General features: G+C 36.3%; 1 protein-coding gene across 5 annotated transcripts in view; it reads right to left on the bottom strand.

Annotated features, from left to right (window-relative positions):
* Positions 1-17,621, bottom strand: part of LOC106068867 (uncharacterized) — a 122,051-nt gene that overhangs the window by 51,511 nt on the left and 52,919 nt on the right. For all 5 annotated transcript variants that reach the window (XM_056031608.1, XM_056031609.1, XM_056031607.1 and 2 more), the window contains 3 exons: positions 12,799-12,972; positions 10,339-10,477; positions 5,053-5,172 (listed from right to left, as the gene is read on the bottom strand). In XM_056031608.1, coding sequence (XP_055887583.1) covers positions 5,053-5,172; positions 10,339-10,477; positions 12,799-12,972 — 433 coding nt within the window. The remainder of the gene's footprint in view (positions 1-5,052; positions 5,173-10,338; positions 10,478-12,798; positions 12,973-17,621) is intronic.

Genomic DNA, 17,621 nt, shown 5'->3' with positions numbered 1-17,621 from the left:
TAAACAACACCAACACTCTAGTACCAGATTCATGAGTGAATTTATTTACACACTATGGTAACACAAATGACACATAACATTCCAACATTCAGTCCCTTAGTCAAGGGGAATCATTCAAGCTACTCATATAAACAATGTCAACATTCATTACAATTTCTCTTTTCTTTTTCTCACTCATTCTTACTTTCAACTTTAAAGGCGAAAATCCAGAATCAGAAAAGAATGGAAAATCAACCGAGAAATAGGATAATACATATTATATTAACAAGTATTTTATACATGACAATAGTACAATGTAAAAGAGTTGTGTAAAGCAAAATAACTTGAAAATCAAACAAATTACAAAAATCTGTTTTATTCATGTTTTTTTTTTTTCATTTTTTTTTTCTTCATACCTTTTTTTTTTTTTTTTTTCATACTTGTTTTTTTTTTTTTTTTTTGAAAAACAACATATGATGAATAACAAAATGAAATAGTAGGCATATTCACATCACTAGGAATAATGATATATTACAACAAAAAATATGGCAGGGCTTTTTATACAAAGGTATCTTTACATTACTAGAAATAAAAATATGGTGATTAAGGAAAAAAAATGAAATAATAGTGCTGCTTACACAAACTCATCCGGGAGTCTTCCTTCTTGCAGTATGGTCAGAAGTAGAAGTCCTTATGCGCCCCGTTTGGTCGTCACATTAGCTAGTTGTGCTCTTCTTGGACATTAGCGAATTTCAATTCTTTCAGTCCTGTGCGTCTCATTGATTGAAGCAATGTCAATACGTAGCCTTTTGTCTTCCACTAGCTTGGTGATCTGAAGCGCTTCAATGAAAACTGTGATAGGCAAAGACTGTTTTCTCAATACCACAGAGTTCTTCTATTACAGTTCTGTAAAAGATGGCAGACTCTAGGCCTTCTTGCAAGCCTAATGCCTCAGCAGCTATGGTAGATCTCACTACCCTTTTGATCTTCAAGGCTAGCCAAAAAATTGGACAATAATGCCCGTCTTTGTCTTTAATCCATACAATATGTACACTTGTACTTCCTGTACCACCACTAAGATGGCATCGCAGAACAGAAGCAGCTCCCAGTCTTCTTCAGGTTTTCCATTCAGGCCTCTATACAATTGTATGGGTCTTAAGTCCTTTAGCTTTCCGATGACTTTTATTGCTCGCATTAGGTCCTTAACCAAAGCTTTGTTTAACTTTGTGCTGAGATCAACTAACTTAAAAGTCATATCAGGTCTGGGGCCTTGAACGACCCAATTGAACTGGCCAATGAGTTTTCTATACAAAGACTGTTCTGTATCATTCAACTGCAACTCCTTTAGCAAACATCTTGCTGGGTCTAACTTTAGGCGATCAAGTTTTTCGACGTACGCTGTGTGGTCCAGCATGATCTCATGTGTCTGATGTCGAATTCGATGTAATAAAAAATTCGCTCTTCTGTCTTTCCTGCCACAAATCAGTGACACACATAGTCTTCTCAAAAACGCCATTGCCAGCACGAAAAAAATCGTCGACGTGGCAACAAATGATGACATATACAACTCCATCAGTCATTAATGTGAACAGTACTGGATCAAGGCTTGACTGTTTGCAACTAAGTTCAATAAGCTCTTCTTTGACACTTAAATAAAACTGTCTTGCACCATCCTTGAGTCCATACTTAAGTTTCCAAGTAACATTACTTGGAGTATTACTCTCTTTTGGAAGTATAATATGTACCTCTCTATCCAGGGGCTTTCCATGTAAAAATGCAGATTTGATGTCTGTTGTTTTAATCAGCCACTGTTTACTAGACACAATTGACAAAAAAAATTCTCATGGAACCCTTAGCAACAGTTGGACTATCTTTTGGTATTAAGTCTTGCTCTTCAAATCCTCTTACAACTAGACCTGCTTTTGGTGAACCATTTTTCTTTGTTATAACCCAACGTGTAGAACTAGCATTTTGTCCACAGTCTTCAACCTCTTCATATGTTTCAAACTGTTTTAATTTCAATAACTCCAATTGTTTGGCTTCATCTATCTCTTTGCTTGACTCAACCATTGATAAACATACATTGTCGCTGTTGCCTCTCCTTGAATATTTCCACTCAATTCGTTCAAGGTCAACACTTTTTCTTTCTTTGTCCACATGATTGTCTATGTTATACCAATACATATACTTACCTGTGACTTTGCCTGCTCTTTCGAGAATGGTCCATTGTTCTGATTCGTCCATTCTGTATTCTATTTGTTCATTTGGTTTCAAACAAGTTACAGAATGAACGTCTGTCCTTGTGTTACTTTCATCTCTAATAAGTTCACGATCTCCATCAAATATTTCGCTTACACCACTCTTGATGACGTCATGAATCGTTTTTGTGCTCTTCTCATTATCTTCTGTACTCTCTTCCTCATCCACGCTCGCTTTATAAAGCCTGTAAGGTGCCACTCTGACAAATACACCACCATATCTCACAAAAACAACTTTTCCATCTTGAAATATCACCTTTCCCGGTCCTAAAAATCTCTCTTTGCCTTCACGCTTGTAAAAAACTTTGTCACCATTTTGAAACACCTGCTTTGATGCTCGAACTTAAGAACGCAGGGCTCGTATTCTTTCACTTGACTCTAATTGAATGTAAGCTTTACGTGCCTCGAGGAGAGCGGGCAGTTGCTTATAAAAGGCTTCACTTGTTGTGCTACTCTCTAAAGCTGGTAGTTTTGCGTGAAGAATGCTTGGTAAATTAGGGTTTCTACCAAACACAAGCTGATGGCTACTATAACCATTTCTCATTTGCAAAGAGTTTTTAGCAATATTTGCCCAAAATAGAGTTTCCAGATCTACGTCTGACATTTCAGTCTCAAGTTTCATTAGCAAGTGCAGTATCCATTGACCTTTGTATTGTTTGAGATCCATTGCAACTTTTTTATTAAAGTCTCTGGCCATAAGAAAAGCCACTACAGATTGACATGGTGTCTTAGCAATTACTTTGCACAGTTCACAGCTTCTTTCTATATCTGTTAATTCCTCTTCAAAACCCTCACCCCGAATGTTAGCATCTTGAAGTGAAGTTATAAATCTATCCCTTGGATGGTAAGCTAACTGCCTATGTAGTTTTCTAATAGTTACCTTGCGTTTTTCTGGGGATTCGTCGAATGCTTTTACTGTGTTGACCTTTTCAATATGAATTGTTTCTGTCTTGTCAATGGGAATACAATAATGGCCAGATGATGTTAAGTTTAAGGCAACCTCTCTCCCAAATATAACAGCTGTATCATTTTCTAAATCCATTTTTACTCCTACTGACTTCATAGCAGATCTGGAGAGTAATAATGGTATGTCTGCTTCTACAGCATCAGTCACAAGCTTTAACCTGACAGGTAACTCATATTCACCTTTTGATTTTATTTTTGTCCCACCACCAAACTTAAACATTCTGTGACCTTCTCTTAACGTAACTTTGTTGCGGTCCTCTTCATCTAAAGAGCCCAAAAATGCCTCCAACCATGTCATTTCACACACTGTACTACTGCATGCGCTGTCCAATACGGCACAGTTAAAAGCTTCGACAAAACCAATCCAAAACCTCGGGTGCCGCCCCTTCCTTGTCGTCCACCTCTTACTTGATGTCTGACTTTAGGCTTATATTTACATTTTGTCTGATCTTCTCGTCTTCCAAAGCTACTGAAGTTCTCGCGTCTTTGGTATCCCGCTGCCCATAAAGCTTCTTCATTATCAGCCAAAAACTTTGGCTCAAGTTTGATACATGCCTCTTGGTCCTTCAGCTTACTTTCTTCTCCCTTAAACTTTTTCAAAGATGACTTAGCTTCCTCATACAAGGTCTCTCGTTCGGCGAAATTCATTCCAGTCAAAACAAGCATCTTTTCGTTTCGAGTTATTCTTGCATTCCTTAGTAACTTGAAGGCCAGAATCTCAGGTGGCAGTTTCATCTTTTTCTTCTCTATTCTACTATATTTTGAATCTAATTCTGCTATGAAATCCTGTATGGACTGGTTTTCCCCCTGTTTCAAATCTTCGAACTCGTCAAATTTGTGAATGCTATCTGCGAGGTCGTCTTTGGCCAAGTTCTTGTTAAGAAACTGCAAAAGTCTCTCAAAGCCTTCCCGACACTTGAGCTCTGATAGGTCTAATTGTTCGAACACTTTGTCTCTTATCCCAGATGCACTGCTTTGTGGTAGTGAAAGGGCTATGGCTATAGCTCTTTTCTCTTCTTTCAGGTCAGTTATTTCATTCCATGCGAGTAGCTCTTGTTTATACAATTCGTATGGCTTTTCTTTAATAAATGATGGAATCTCTATCCTAGTAGCCATTATTACTTCAAATTGGAATCAATAAAGTCAATAATTTTACTTACAGCTCTGCTACCATTTGTTAAACATGGAACGCTACACTTAATAAACAACACCAACACTCTAGTACCAGATTCATGAGTGAATTTATTTACACACTATGGTAACACACATGACACATAACATTCCAACATTCAGTCCCTTAGTCAAGGGGAATCATTCAAGCTACTCATATAAACAATGTCAACAAAAAATACTAGAATAGGCTGAATATAAGAGGGACTGTTTATATACGGGACGTTTTATTAAAAGTGCAGAAAATATTATGTGAGAATTTGCAGGTTGTAATTTAAAAAAAAACAGGGCCCAGGCTTAAAAAAATATCATATATCCAATCAAATATTTCGAATAAGAACTTAAAAGAAGAGTTAACAAATAGTGTACATAGGATAAGGGCTTATTTATTGCTTTGAGATTCGTGTGTGGTGGGGAAAAGTGATACTCGAATTTACTGGGCTGGTTTAATACATCATAATATTTACAAGAATTAGCTGGATAAAATATTAATAAGGGAGCCTTTCATATTATATACCTATAATTTTATAGGTTTATTTTATAAAAATGGAATGGCTCTATTATATTGTTGTAAGTAAAAACAAAATTAGAGAAGTCCATAGCTGAATGGTATCTCCTAATGAGGCGTGCCCTATTTGAAAATAAAATCTATTAATCTATAAATATCAGGAATGCTTACTTTTCCATCGCCACAGGATGTCCCGATATATGCTTCCATTAGTTTACAGTCACCAGAATTCAAGGGATCTCGACAGTACAGTGAATGACATATGTCTTCAATTCTAGTATTTTCTGCACCCTACGAAACAAAAAAGGTAATATTCTTGTCTTTGGAAATTGGTGTAAATGAACAAACTATCATTTTATAAGAAGAAAAAAAAAAAGAAAAAGATTTCGTAGTCTGATACAAAACTTTGTACACATTTGTCGCGTAGTTTAGACATGTGTCTTTTGCTTTCTCCCAACTCTGTTTGTTTTATTTCCTCTACTCATATTACTTGTACGGGGCGAGAGTGCCTTGTATTTTTGTTTTGAATTGTTTTTGTTACGTCACTAAAGTCCGGTTACATGTATTGGTCATAAGGCATTTCACCCTCTGAATTTGGTCGAAACGGACGGTATGTTGGTCCGTGAATGTTTATTAGTCTGTACTCTTTTCTAGGACTTATTATTCAGTAGGATTTTTGGGACCCCTGTTTAGGGTGAGTTACTTTGTGTGTAATATTTCTTATTGTATGTTGTATGAGGTTGTCACTATTTCTTGTTTTAGAATAGAAGTTGGTTTTATGTTGTTGTTTTTTTTTTTGTTTTTTATAGGGTGCCAGTGTTGGAGTTGTATGTACTTAGCTCGATTCTATGCCAGTGTGGGCGTCACTTGTCGTCTCAGAAATAAATTGTACAGTGTTGAGTGTCATTGTCAGATTGGCGATCGTCAACGGCGTTGAGTGTCAGGGCCGTTACACATCAGTGGGTATAAGTTGGGATAAGCTGAGGTCTAACTTTATTATTGCCGATGTTTGTCACAGTCCAGTTTTAGAACCTCTGTGACATGAAGTGACACTCAGTCACCTATTTTAATATTTCGTGCTGATAACGCGAATGTCGTGGGTTCGGTCCCCATAATGGCCACCTAATGTCGCTGCCTGGTTTTGGTTGTAGGCGTGACGTATGTCTGAGTGTTGTAGGTATTGCTGTAATATTCTTTAATTCTTTAATTAGATACTTTCCCATACGCACTAGATTTGCAGGTGCGTGAGTATACTAGCGTACTGAACTCTCCAAACACAAACGTTCCGAAATATTAATAAACGATCTTGTAGCAGACAAGAATTTTATTACATATAAAATATAGTTCACAAAAGATATTGGCGACTTCACCCTTTACCAAACATAGTGCAATAAATACTGGCTGCTCATGCCATGTAGATAAAGCAATCACATTAATAAAATATTCACAATATAAGTCCGAAGAAATCTCTTAAGTTAACACACGCTCAAATTTGTCACCGCACATATTACAGACAGAGAAAATTATCTTACAGCCACTCTCTGCTGGGGTTCTTCACTAACTGGTTAACATTGACCCTTATTTTAAAGTCCTTTAACTTATTCACGTGTTCTCAGCACGGAATATTACAATAGGTGACTGAGTGTCACATCATGTCACAGAGGTTCTAAAACTGGACTGTGACAATGTTGGCAGTATTGTGACGTCAGTAGGTCAGCATCTGGTTGACTACGAAATCACGGTGACAAGTGGTAGCAGTAGCAAGGTGCTTATGTGAAAGATTATATATATATTGTAAGTAGAAAATTATCACAGGCAGAGAAAAAATATAGTGTCATTGAACGAGAAGCGTTAGCTGTAATATGGGTAATTACTAAGCTAGAGAGTTACCTAATAGGGAGGAAATTCATATTATTAACTGATCATAAACCTATTCAGTATATACAGCAAAAGAGCATGAAAAACAGTCGTGTATATAGATGGTTCTTAGCACTACAGGAATATAAATTTGAAGTGAAAGCTATTAGTGGATCTGTGAATATTGTAGCTGATCTACTATCTAGAATGACATTGAAATGAAATAATTTTGTAAATAAACTATGATTATATTGATTATATAATATATATGTTAATATATTGGCACAATTTATATGTTATGGAAAAGGGAGATAAGTAAAGTTGATGTTAAGCATTTAAAAGTAAGTATGGATATATTTTCGTGAATCATTTCATATATTATTGACGAAAGTTAGGTCGATGGAAAAGGGTGAGTATAAAAGAAAAATGGACAAAAGCGTATAAAAGCGTGGTAAGGAAAAGCTTATTGAATGTGGAAATAAAGTCTATAATTGTTTTTGAAATATTATATTTTGTCAGATTACTGCCAGTAGAGAACATTTGTGAGAGATGATACTCTATGACGTGCCCATGAGATGCCACATTTCCATGATGAACTGTTACTGTTTATTAAATGAAGATGACTTTGGAACATTGGAAGTCTACACAGTGCGATGATATGAAGATTAGCATGAACGTGATGAACTGTCAAGCCAAGATGAAGATGTCAAGATTTTATATTTGTTGTCTTCCCCATAAATTGAAAATGCCCTTGTAAGACTTGACAGTAGTGGAAAAATATTGACATATTTTTTTCAAGGGGGGGGGGGGGGAGGAACTAATAAAATTACAAGTCTCAAAAGACCACTGGCAACAACTACCCACAAGTTACTATCTAACTGAAATTACTACTCGACTTTTCTAAGTAGCTACTGTCCGTTCCGGACCAAAAATTAACTAGACTGCCTCGTACAGAGGATAACACTTGAACACCCGGTTTAAAGTATCAAACTTAACTGACTTGACTGACTTGACTGAACTCAAAGTCAACTTTATTCATTCTACTTCCTGTTTTCTACATCAGAAATTTCACGTGTCTTTAAAACTCTTAACATGACGTGAACATTAAATCAGGCATATATATATATATATATATATTCGTGAGTGACCTCCAGCTGTCCAGTTCTGAGGCCAAAAGCAACCAGGTGCTCCCTTCTATGTCAGCTAAGGAAAGTTGACGTCTAAGCTAGTCTTTGAAGCGTTTCCGTGGGGCGCTTCTGTTACGTCGACCACCTTTTAGTTCACCAAAAAAAGACAGCCTTTTGCATACGTTCGTCTCCCATACGGGACACGTGCTCTGCCCAGAATAACTGTCGGACTATAAGAATTCCCTTTATACTGTCCAAACCAGCGTTCGCAAGGACATCGCTGTTCATAGTGCGGTCAAGCCACCGTATGTCCATTATGGAGCGCAATCATGTTCGGTGAAATCACTCAAGATAGATAGATAGATCATGGCCGTAGCCAGGGGGGGGGGTTCTTGGGGTTCAAACCCCCCCCCCCCCCCGAAATGAAATCCCCCCCCCCCCCCGCAGGAATTAAGTGACTGATTTTTGCTTTCATTTTCTTTATTTTAGGTGAGATTTTAATACTAAATCATCACTTACCACAGCACAGCCGAGGGGATTTTGAGTTAAAAACCCTCTACCAGGGGGTTTTGAGTTTAAACCCCCCTACCAGGGGGTTTTGAAATTAAAAAAAAACTATCAGGGGGTTTTGAGATACAAATCCCTCTACCAGGGGGTTTTGAGTTTAAACCCCGCTACAAGGGGCTTTGAGTTTAAAACCCCCTACAGGGGGTTTTGAGTTTTAAACCCTCTACCAGTTGTTTTTGCAGTTAAATCCCCCTCTTCTATAAAACAAAACAAAAAAAATGCAAACAACAATCCCCAAATTCCAACAGCACAGTTAAGGAAGTTTTTGATTTTAAAACCCCCTCCAAAATTTACGATAAACCCCCTCTTCAATATAAAAAAAGCAAATTACACATTTAAAATTCTATGAGAGTAGCCAAAGGGGTTTTGAGTTTAACCCCCCCCCCTCCAGTTGAGGTTTGAAGCTAAAAAGTAGCCTACCTCTTCAAAATAAAAAAAAAGCAAATTACACACTATAAAATCTATGAGCGTAGCCAAAGGGGTTTTGAGTTGATGGTTTTTTCTTTAAAGTTTAAAACCCCTCCAGAAGGTTTTGAGTTTAAAATTCCCCTACAGAGCGTTTAGAGTTGAAAACCTCTCTCTTCAATATTATTTTAAAGCAAACTACAGTCACCAAATTCTATGATCGTAGCTAAATGGGGTTTTGAATTAAAAAAACAACAAAAAAACTCCAAGATTTTTTATTTTAAAACCCCTCAACAGATGATTTGACGAAAAAACTTTCCTTTTCAATATAAAATCTAAAGCGAAATACAGGCATGTAATTCCAAGAGCGTAGTCAAGAAAGGTTACAAATTTCTACCAGTGGCTTGGGCTCCATTAATAGGCCTAAAGTGTGAATAGTCTTCTGCCGAAATTGAAAAACATTAAATGTGGCTCAACAAAGACAGATTTTAGGAGTCAGTTATAGAGATCGGGTCTAAATCAAAGAAATCATATGCCGAACTGTGAGTCGAATCCTTAGTAAGGTTGTGACAGAGCATCGCATGAGGTATTGCGGGGCATGTTCCCCGACAAAATGAATTACGTAAAATATGAGTTGCGGAAACAGCTTTTCGGAAAATGCGCCGAACGGCGCGAGAGGGTCTAAGTCAGTAAGAATAGCACATTAGGTTTTTGAAATAAAACTTTTTAATAGCAAGATAATGCACTGTAGATACCTCAGAAAATGCATTTTGTTGGCTTTCAATACCAGAAATAGTGCTCGGCGGCGGGGCTTAGCCCCGCGCTGTGGGAGCTCTGCGAGCTCCCCCAGACCCCCTTGCTGGCAAGGGCTGGGAGTCTACAATAAACAATAAACGTCTTCCGAAAGGGTCAGAATGTAATAAAGATTAATTATGTACACACACACATATATATGTAATTTTTTTCCGCGGGGGGGGGGGGGGGGAGGGGGAATCCCCCCCAAAACCCTCCCCGAAAAAAAATCCTGGCTACGCCCATGAGATAGATATATAGATATTTGTTACCTGCATATTTTCCACCTTAACTGTGACTGTAGACTAAAACGTTGAAAAAAGTTGTCCACAGTGAGTTCATTTCAGTTTTCTTTGACGGTTTCTGTGACTTTCTACTCTAATAGCGTTTCTCTGAGCCTTAAGTGTGTGCCCTTTGGCTTTCGTGTGAGTTCTTCACTTGTCTCGTTTAGAGGCCATCTGCCTCCAGCTACTTTTCTCTATGCCAGTGAAGGCGACAGTGTGCCTGAATTAACCTTTTAGCGCTTACAGTGGGGGGGGGGGACCTCTGTTACGGAGTCCTCCTTTAAGCTCGCTTGCCCAAAAAAAAAGATTGCCTTGGCCTACGGTCGTCTCCCATGCGATATAAGTTTCCGAATTTTAAATAGTGCTTCTATACTGTCCACATCAACCTCCTAGTTTTTTAAAAATTCAGTAATAGTTTCACTTACCTTGCAATAGTAGGAAGCCTTTCCGTAATTTAGTTGACACTGTTGATTAGGTTTAATGAGCTGACCCAATAGTTTATTAGATACATCTGGAATGTCATCTGAAGCTTCGGTAGCGTAAGCTAGACAGTTGTATCCTTGGCTTAAATTGAATAAAAGTTACTCAACAATATAAACTACGTAAAACTTGAATCAAATTTTGACTACAATTATTTAGTCATTTGAAGCTAATAGAAAAAAAAATATTCATAAATATTTAAATTTAATGATAATTTTAAAAAAATCACTTTAATGTATACATTATATTTCTAACAACTTAAAAAGCAGAACACAGTGAGAAAAAATCGAAAAAAAAAGATTGTTCATTGTGAAATTGTGATAGACATGTTCCTCTTGATACGCTGATGTTATTAACTTCTGACCGAGAGAAGTAAAAAATCGTGCACAAAAGTGAAAAATAAATAATGAGGCGTTTGCATATGGACATTTATTTTTTTTTAAATTCCGAAAAATTCTTTACTTTAGGCAATCTTTTTAGCGGCCCCCGAAAGGGGAAAAGACGCTATTAGTTTTGTGCGAAATGTCTGTCCGCCTGTCCCGTTTATATCTCTTAAACTACAAAAGATATTGAAAATCCGACATCACAATATTTTAGACCATTCAAAGTTCTGATGCAACGGCTACTTTTTTTTCCTGAAAGCTAAAAATCTAGTTTTTAAAATCAGTTGTTCAAACAGTTATTTTAAAGAAAAAAAAGCTAATTAGTATGCATTATAAGTTAAACCTACTTGAAAACGAATAGTAATCTTGTAAACTTCATTTTTGTGAACTTTTTTTATTACGGAATTTTTTTTTTTTTTTGAGGATTCCAATAAGAGATTGAACGGTAAAGCGCTTGGCTTCCGAACCGGGGGTCCCGGTTTCGAATCCTGGTGAAGACTGGGATTTTCAACTTTTGGTATCTTTGGGCGCCTCTGAGTCCACTCAGCTCTAATGGGTACCTGACATTATCTGGGGAAAAGTAAATGCGGTTGGTCGTTGTGCTGGCTACATGACACCCTCGTTAACCATAGGCCACAAAAACAGACGAGCTTTACATCATCTGCGCTATAGACCACAAGGTCTGAAAGAGGAACTAGTTAGGCCAGGTTCACATCTAACTTTACATTCACTTTCACCTATCCTTTGATCTGCGGGACCGTTGGGGCACTACACAAGATCTGTTAACCTTCTTTCTCAATTCTTATCTCTCATTTGTCTTTGATTTAATTTCATTCGGATGTTCTTTCTGAAAATATTGAAGCCTGCATGGGTGGACCATTCGGGGGCCCTTTTTTAAGTTTGTGTTTCTACACAAATTGTCTTTTGTAACCTTGTTTATTTTTTGGAAATAAAAAATCAGATAGCGAACCGAAGTGGCTGCCTATGAGTAAGTGTGATAACAAACTCCTTTTGTAATCTTGTTTTGCTAGAATTCTTTGGTCAAGGACACATAGAATGATTTATAGAAATGTAGTAATGTATTGTAGAAAAGGTAAAATAAAAATACATCTTTTGTAATGAATATTTTTTTTTAGTTTCGAAATAATGAAGCAATGTCTGCACATGTGTTCACATGGAGGTCTATATTCTAAATGTGTAGGTTTTGTGATTTTTCACTAGCGGAAACATAATTTTGAGGTGGCAGTTATTTTTTTTTCCAAACCAAAACCCTAACCACCTGAATATAAACCCTAACCTAGGTATTAACACAAACACTTACATACATCAGTATCTCCCAACATTAGGGAGATTTTTTTTTTCACCGGTGAGGGTTGAAACCCTGAAGCCAATTGTTGCCTCATAATCATCGGTACACAAACTCATTTTTCTTATTTTTAGAGTTTTCTAACTATATTTTTAAGGAGAAAATCTAATTAATTTAATGACAAGAATTTTATTATTTTCTACACACATTGTAAGATTTATCTATACAAATTATCACAACGCTACAGGGAGGGAGGGGATGGAAGTCGACCAAATGGCAATTTCCATAAACGCCCCCCCCCCCTTTATTGTTACGTAGAATAGAAGATTATTTAATAGTTTATGGGCTTACTTTCATTTAAAGTGACCCATTCAGCGCCCCATTCCCCAACAAACCAATTGGATGCTGCGAACAGGACATTTGCCCAAATTCCCATATGTCCAGTCCCCTCTGGTTTACAAAATGAATGCTATTTCTTTAGTTTTGCAGCTTATAAACTGGCATACTTTAGACTCAAACCCACATCCAACACAAATCAGTTTTTTTTTTCTTGATTTCAAAACTTCACCCTCACATGTTCGATTGAATTGGCCCTTTGTAAAATATGTACCAAGCCTGACAGACGCACAGATAACACAAAAGTAATAAGAATAGAAGCTTTTTCTTTCGACAGGTGGCCGCTACAAAAATGTTACAATAATGATCAAGTAACTAACCTTTTGCTAACAATCTTAGTCAAAAAGGTTGTAAAGTAATTGACACTACAGGAAGAGAATTGCCATGGATTATATTTTGTTTCCGGAGTTTGCTTCCTGAATTCACCAGAACTCATAATGTATCTGTCATACTTAGAGCAGGAGTTGCCATCCCCATCGTGTTTGGCTGAAAGGCTGTAGAAAATAATGTCATACCATGTTTAAATAATACATTAGAAAAGCTTATCTAAGGGGAACATCTCCCATTTACATCCAAAGTTCTTAATAATGCACATCTCATATCACCTAACCCTAACCCTTTATATATTAACAAAATCATTACCGCTAAAGAATTAATTGATAGGTAATGTCTTAATTAGTTTAAGTTTTGTTAGTGTGACGAGATGATTTAATGATTATTGTTGGCTCGTTCTTTAAAGTCTAGGAGTAATTAAATTTATTCATCCCGCTCACATATACAAGATATTTTAACATATACACCGCAACTAACAGTATGAACAGACCAGTGTATTAAATTTATAAATACAAATGATTTAATGAATATAAGTTTACAAAAGATAAAATGATTAAGCAAAAAAATATAACCGAGAAATGAAATAAATGCATTAATGTTTAAAATAATAACTATCACAGATTGCTAATTATTGAGTGAATGAGAGTTCCTATGTTTTGACTACTTATATTTCTTAGCTGGAAGGATGGGTCATCGGACTCTGTCTAAGGACGTTGGCTCGGGATGTCCTCCATGCAAGCTGTCTCTAGGTTAGGCTTCAGTAGTGATCTCTCAGCTGTGGTCTGTAGCTGGTGGATGGCCGTGATAACTTACACCAATTTATTTTCTGTACCAAAGGTTGCTCTTAGCAGTCGGCAGTGGGCAGAAGCTATAGGGCAGTGGACAGCTTGGGCTGGATACTGGGCAGATTGTACTGGGCAGTAGGCACTGTGGGCACTATGGTCACTGGGCTGATATTGTCAATTGTAGTCAAACTGAATTTCCATTCTATTGGATCTTATCTTAATATTCTATGGCCAGGAACAGTAGACAATACATTTTCTGATAGGTACGTAATGGTGGGGTATCTGGTGTGGTCGGCTCCGGTCACTGAGTAGGGATTCTTATACGCCTTTGCAATCATTTAGATTATTTAGATGCATTCATTGGTATCAATCCAAATGAGGTATTTAAACAATTAGGCATTGATTCTTAAATCACACAACACTCAATGATAAATAAAACACAAGGGAGATAACCACAATACATGTGTTATCATACAATGTAGGATGATACTAGTCAAGATTCTTTCATGAAATATATTTACGTCTATAAGTTATCAATTATAATAAAGTGAAGAATAAGCATAGGACACTAAAGTTAAGGATAAGATAAAAATAAAATGCTAGGGATCAAGCTACAATGATAAGCGTTTGATATTATTAATCAAAACCATACTAACCAAGAAACCATAAGTTCACAAAGATGTAAGCATAATGTAAAATATATGTTAAACGAGTTGTGACTTTGATTTCACATACCCTCTTTAGAGCTCGGTGAACTAAGTACTTAGATAGCGATTAGATTCACAAGTTTTTGTTTACATTAATTACTATATTTCAGGAATGGGTAAAATATAACAAATCAAATATAATAAAGGAATAGATCACTATGTTTTCAATACTTTAAGAAGTCATATCATCGACATAAAATAATGCAATGCACATACATTATAATGGATACATTGAACATGTAAAATAATTCATTTTACATACGCTCTTTATGGCACGGTAAACTAAGTTCTTAGATAGCAATTAGATTCACGAGTTTTTGTTTACATTAATTACTATTTCATTGTTTTTAATTGTTTCAGGAATGGTAAAATATAACAAATCAAATATAATAAAGGAATAGATCACTATGGTTTCAATATTTTAAGAAGTTATATCATCGACATAAAATAATGCAATGCACATATAAAATAAAGTAAAATTATAATAACGCGATGACGGGGAACATAGTTGTGTACACACATATTCTTATCAAATAAAACAAGTATAGTAAAACTATTTACACTCAACCGTTTGTTCCTAATGAAATATCAAGAATCAAACTTAGTCGGAAGAGAGTGTTTGGTTGTATGTGTTAGAATGCTTTGGACTCTCTTTATATATAGATGGGACTTTTTGTTGAACGGGTGGGCAAGAAAGCTCGTTGATTTTCTTACATGTATCTATATATCGGAGATGTCAGGCGTTTTGTCAGGTTTATGGTCTATATACCGGAGCTATCAGGCGTTAGGTCAGGTTTATGGTCTATATTCGTTGCCTATCGTGTTAGTAGGGACGTTTAACGAATATGTCTATGTCCAGACTGTACCACACTATTCTTAGGGCGGTGCCTATCCTAAATGGCAAGGTGGGGGGGATGCTGGTGCTGAGTCAATTGTGTCGGTGATCACCAGTCTATCGGCCAATAATTAAAACTTAACTACAAGGAAGCTAGTTTATTTTTGAAGTCGAGTTTTGCTTCGTTGTCCAGACGAGGGGAGATAAATTATAGAAGAATTTAGTTATGGGTGGACAAAATACTAATGGATAAGGAAAATTTCTCACGATCTGTTGGAAAAACTATAATGGCCATTCGAGTGTATGTTTCGTATTGTCACAGTTAATTACAAATAATAATTGTGTAAATATTTAACTTGATTTGAGAATGGAAAGTGGGAGCAATAAACTGTACAACACTGTGTAACAGACAGACAGACAGACCGAGTGAGTCAATATAACATTTATATATAAGCAATAGAAAATAAAAAAATGTTTTTAAAAAGTTAGCTAAGGGGAAAGCCGATTAATTAATTCTTAATAAATTCTTCAAAATCACTGGTTTTCCTGGCTAGCCCAGGCAACCCATTTCATGCTCTAATAGCACTAGAAAAGAAGTAGTATCTGTACAAATTTGTCCTAGCATAAGGGATGAGGAATGTGCCTTTATCTTTGTGTCTTTCCGAGTATTTTATTTTATTTTGTTTTTGTATTTTAAGATTATGGCTCAGTGTTTTATGTATAATTGCTACTTTACATTTGAGTCATTTGTCTTGATTGCTTTCTAAATTTAGTGATTTTACTAAAGGTGTTACTAAAGGTGTGTTATGAATCTCACTGCTCTATTTTGTGTCTGTTCCAGTTTCTTAATGTTTTCTTGAGTTGAGGGGTCCCATACAGAATACGCATATTATATTATTGGCCTAACCAAGGTTAAATAACATTTTAGTATTATATTCTTATTTTTTCATTTATTATAACACTTAGGAATTTTCGCTTTTAGTCTGTGTTACTGGTTTACCATGAATAAGATAAGTGGAATTAATTTGTTTTAGTTTTTTGTTACTCTTAACAACTGACATTTTTCTGGGTGGAAAAACATGCTCCAATTTGATTCCCATTTCTGTACTTCATCTAATTCTCTTTGTAAAATTGTGTATCTTGTGTTGTTTTTATTGTTCTATATATTATACAATCGTCTGACTTTTGTTCCTGAACTAATGCAAATTTGTAAATCGTTTATGTAAATTAAAAATAGTAGTGGACCTAAGACTGTTCCTTGATGTACACCTAAGTTTACTGTTATTAGTGTTGATTTAGAGCCATTTATTATTACAGTCTGTTCTCTCCCTATCAGAAAATTTTTAATCCACTAATGCAATAGACCATTAATGCCGAAATATTTTAATTTTTTAAGCATACTATGGTGATGAATTTTGTCAAGCTTTGGAAAAATATAGTAAGATAGCATCTATTTGCTCACTGTTATCTAAACCTTTTGAAAAATCATCAATTAGTCCTATTAGTTGTGTTTCACATGATCTATATTTCCTAAAGCCATGTTAGTATGGAGTGATGACATTATGATTGTCTAAGTGGTTTATGATGTTGCTACATATTATGTGTTCTAGGATTTTACATGTGATGCTGGTAAGTGATACTGGTCTGTAGTTTCATGGGTCTGATTTTTCTTCTTTTTTAAATAGAGGGGTGACATTAGCTTCTTTCCAGTGCCTTGATACTGTTACGTATTTCTAAATCTTCTGGCTAAATGTATTAGTACGCAAACAAATAAAAACACTGCAAAGAACTTGTCGATCAAACTTTCAGTTTCATATAACTTCAATGACTATTAACTCTAACAATTCGTCACTGTAACATGTAGCGTAGAAGACTGTACAATATCTGTCAGTTTACAGTTAGCTATACTTCGTTGCAATTCATCTCTTGACTTCGTTACAATTCATCTCTTCTCAGCTTGCATCGAGCCGTATCCCACAGAACAGACCAACGACACACTTCCCAGTGTCGCTCCAGGTCTCCCTAAGCTGAACCAAGTCGTATTCAAGTCTACCGAATCAGAGCCGTACACGTCTTACATCGACTGTATCGACTGTAACGGCTCAAGTCCACTGTAGTACGCTGTATAGACTTTAACGACAGTAGTCCACTCCAGTTAACTCTACCCTAGTTAACATGCATCGAGTCGTACACATCTCTCTTCTACTGTCTCGCACAGTAGACAACAGTACCGACGACTCACTCACGACTCCATACGACTGACTTTCACATTAACTCTCTGGCTTATATAGAGTCCCTAATCGATTGTCCGAAGTTGCACAAACTCGGCTAGTATCCTATGGAATAACACGTGAGGAAACGTCACATCCTGTCTTTGTTTATACATGTAGATTTTAGAAAACATCGGCTGCAGTGTCATCTTGCCGAGGTCACAATTTGTGACCTCTATCTGTCACTGGACATTGCTAGTACCTTCTGGAATA

Source organism: Biomphalaria glabrata, chromosome 6, assembly GCF_947242115.1.
Source record: "Biomphalaria glabrata chromosome 6, xgBioGlab47.1, whole genome shotgun sequence".
NCBI classification, from domain to species: Eukaryota; Metazoa; Mollusca; class Gastropoda; family Planorbidae; genus Biomphalaria; species Biomphalaria glabrata.
Note: the sequence above shows the minus strand (reverse complement) of the source record. Positions and strands in the feature narration are given on the sequence as shown.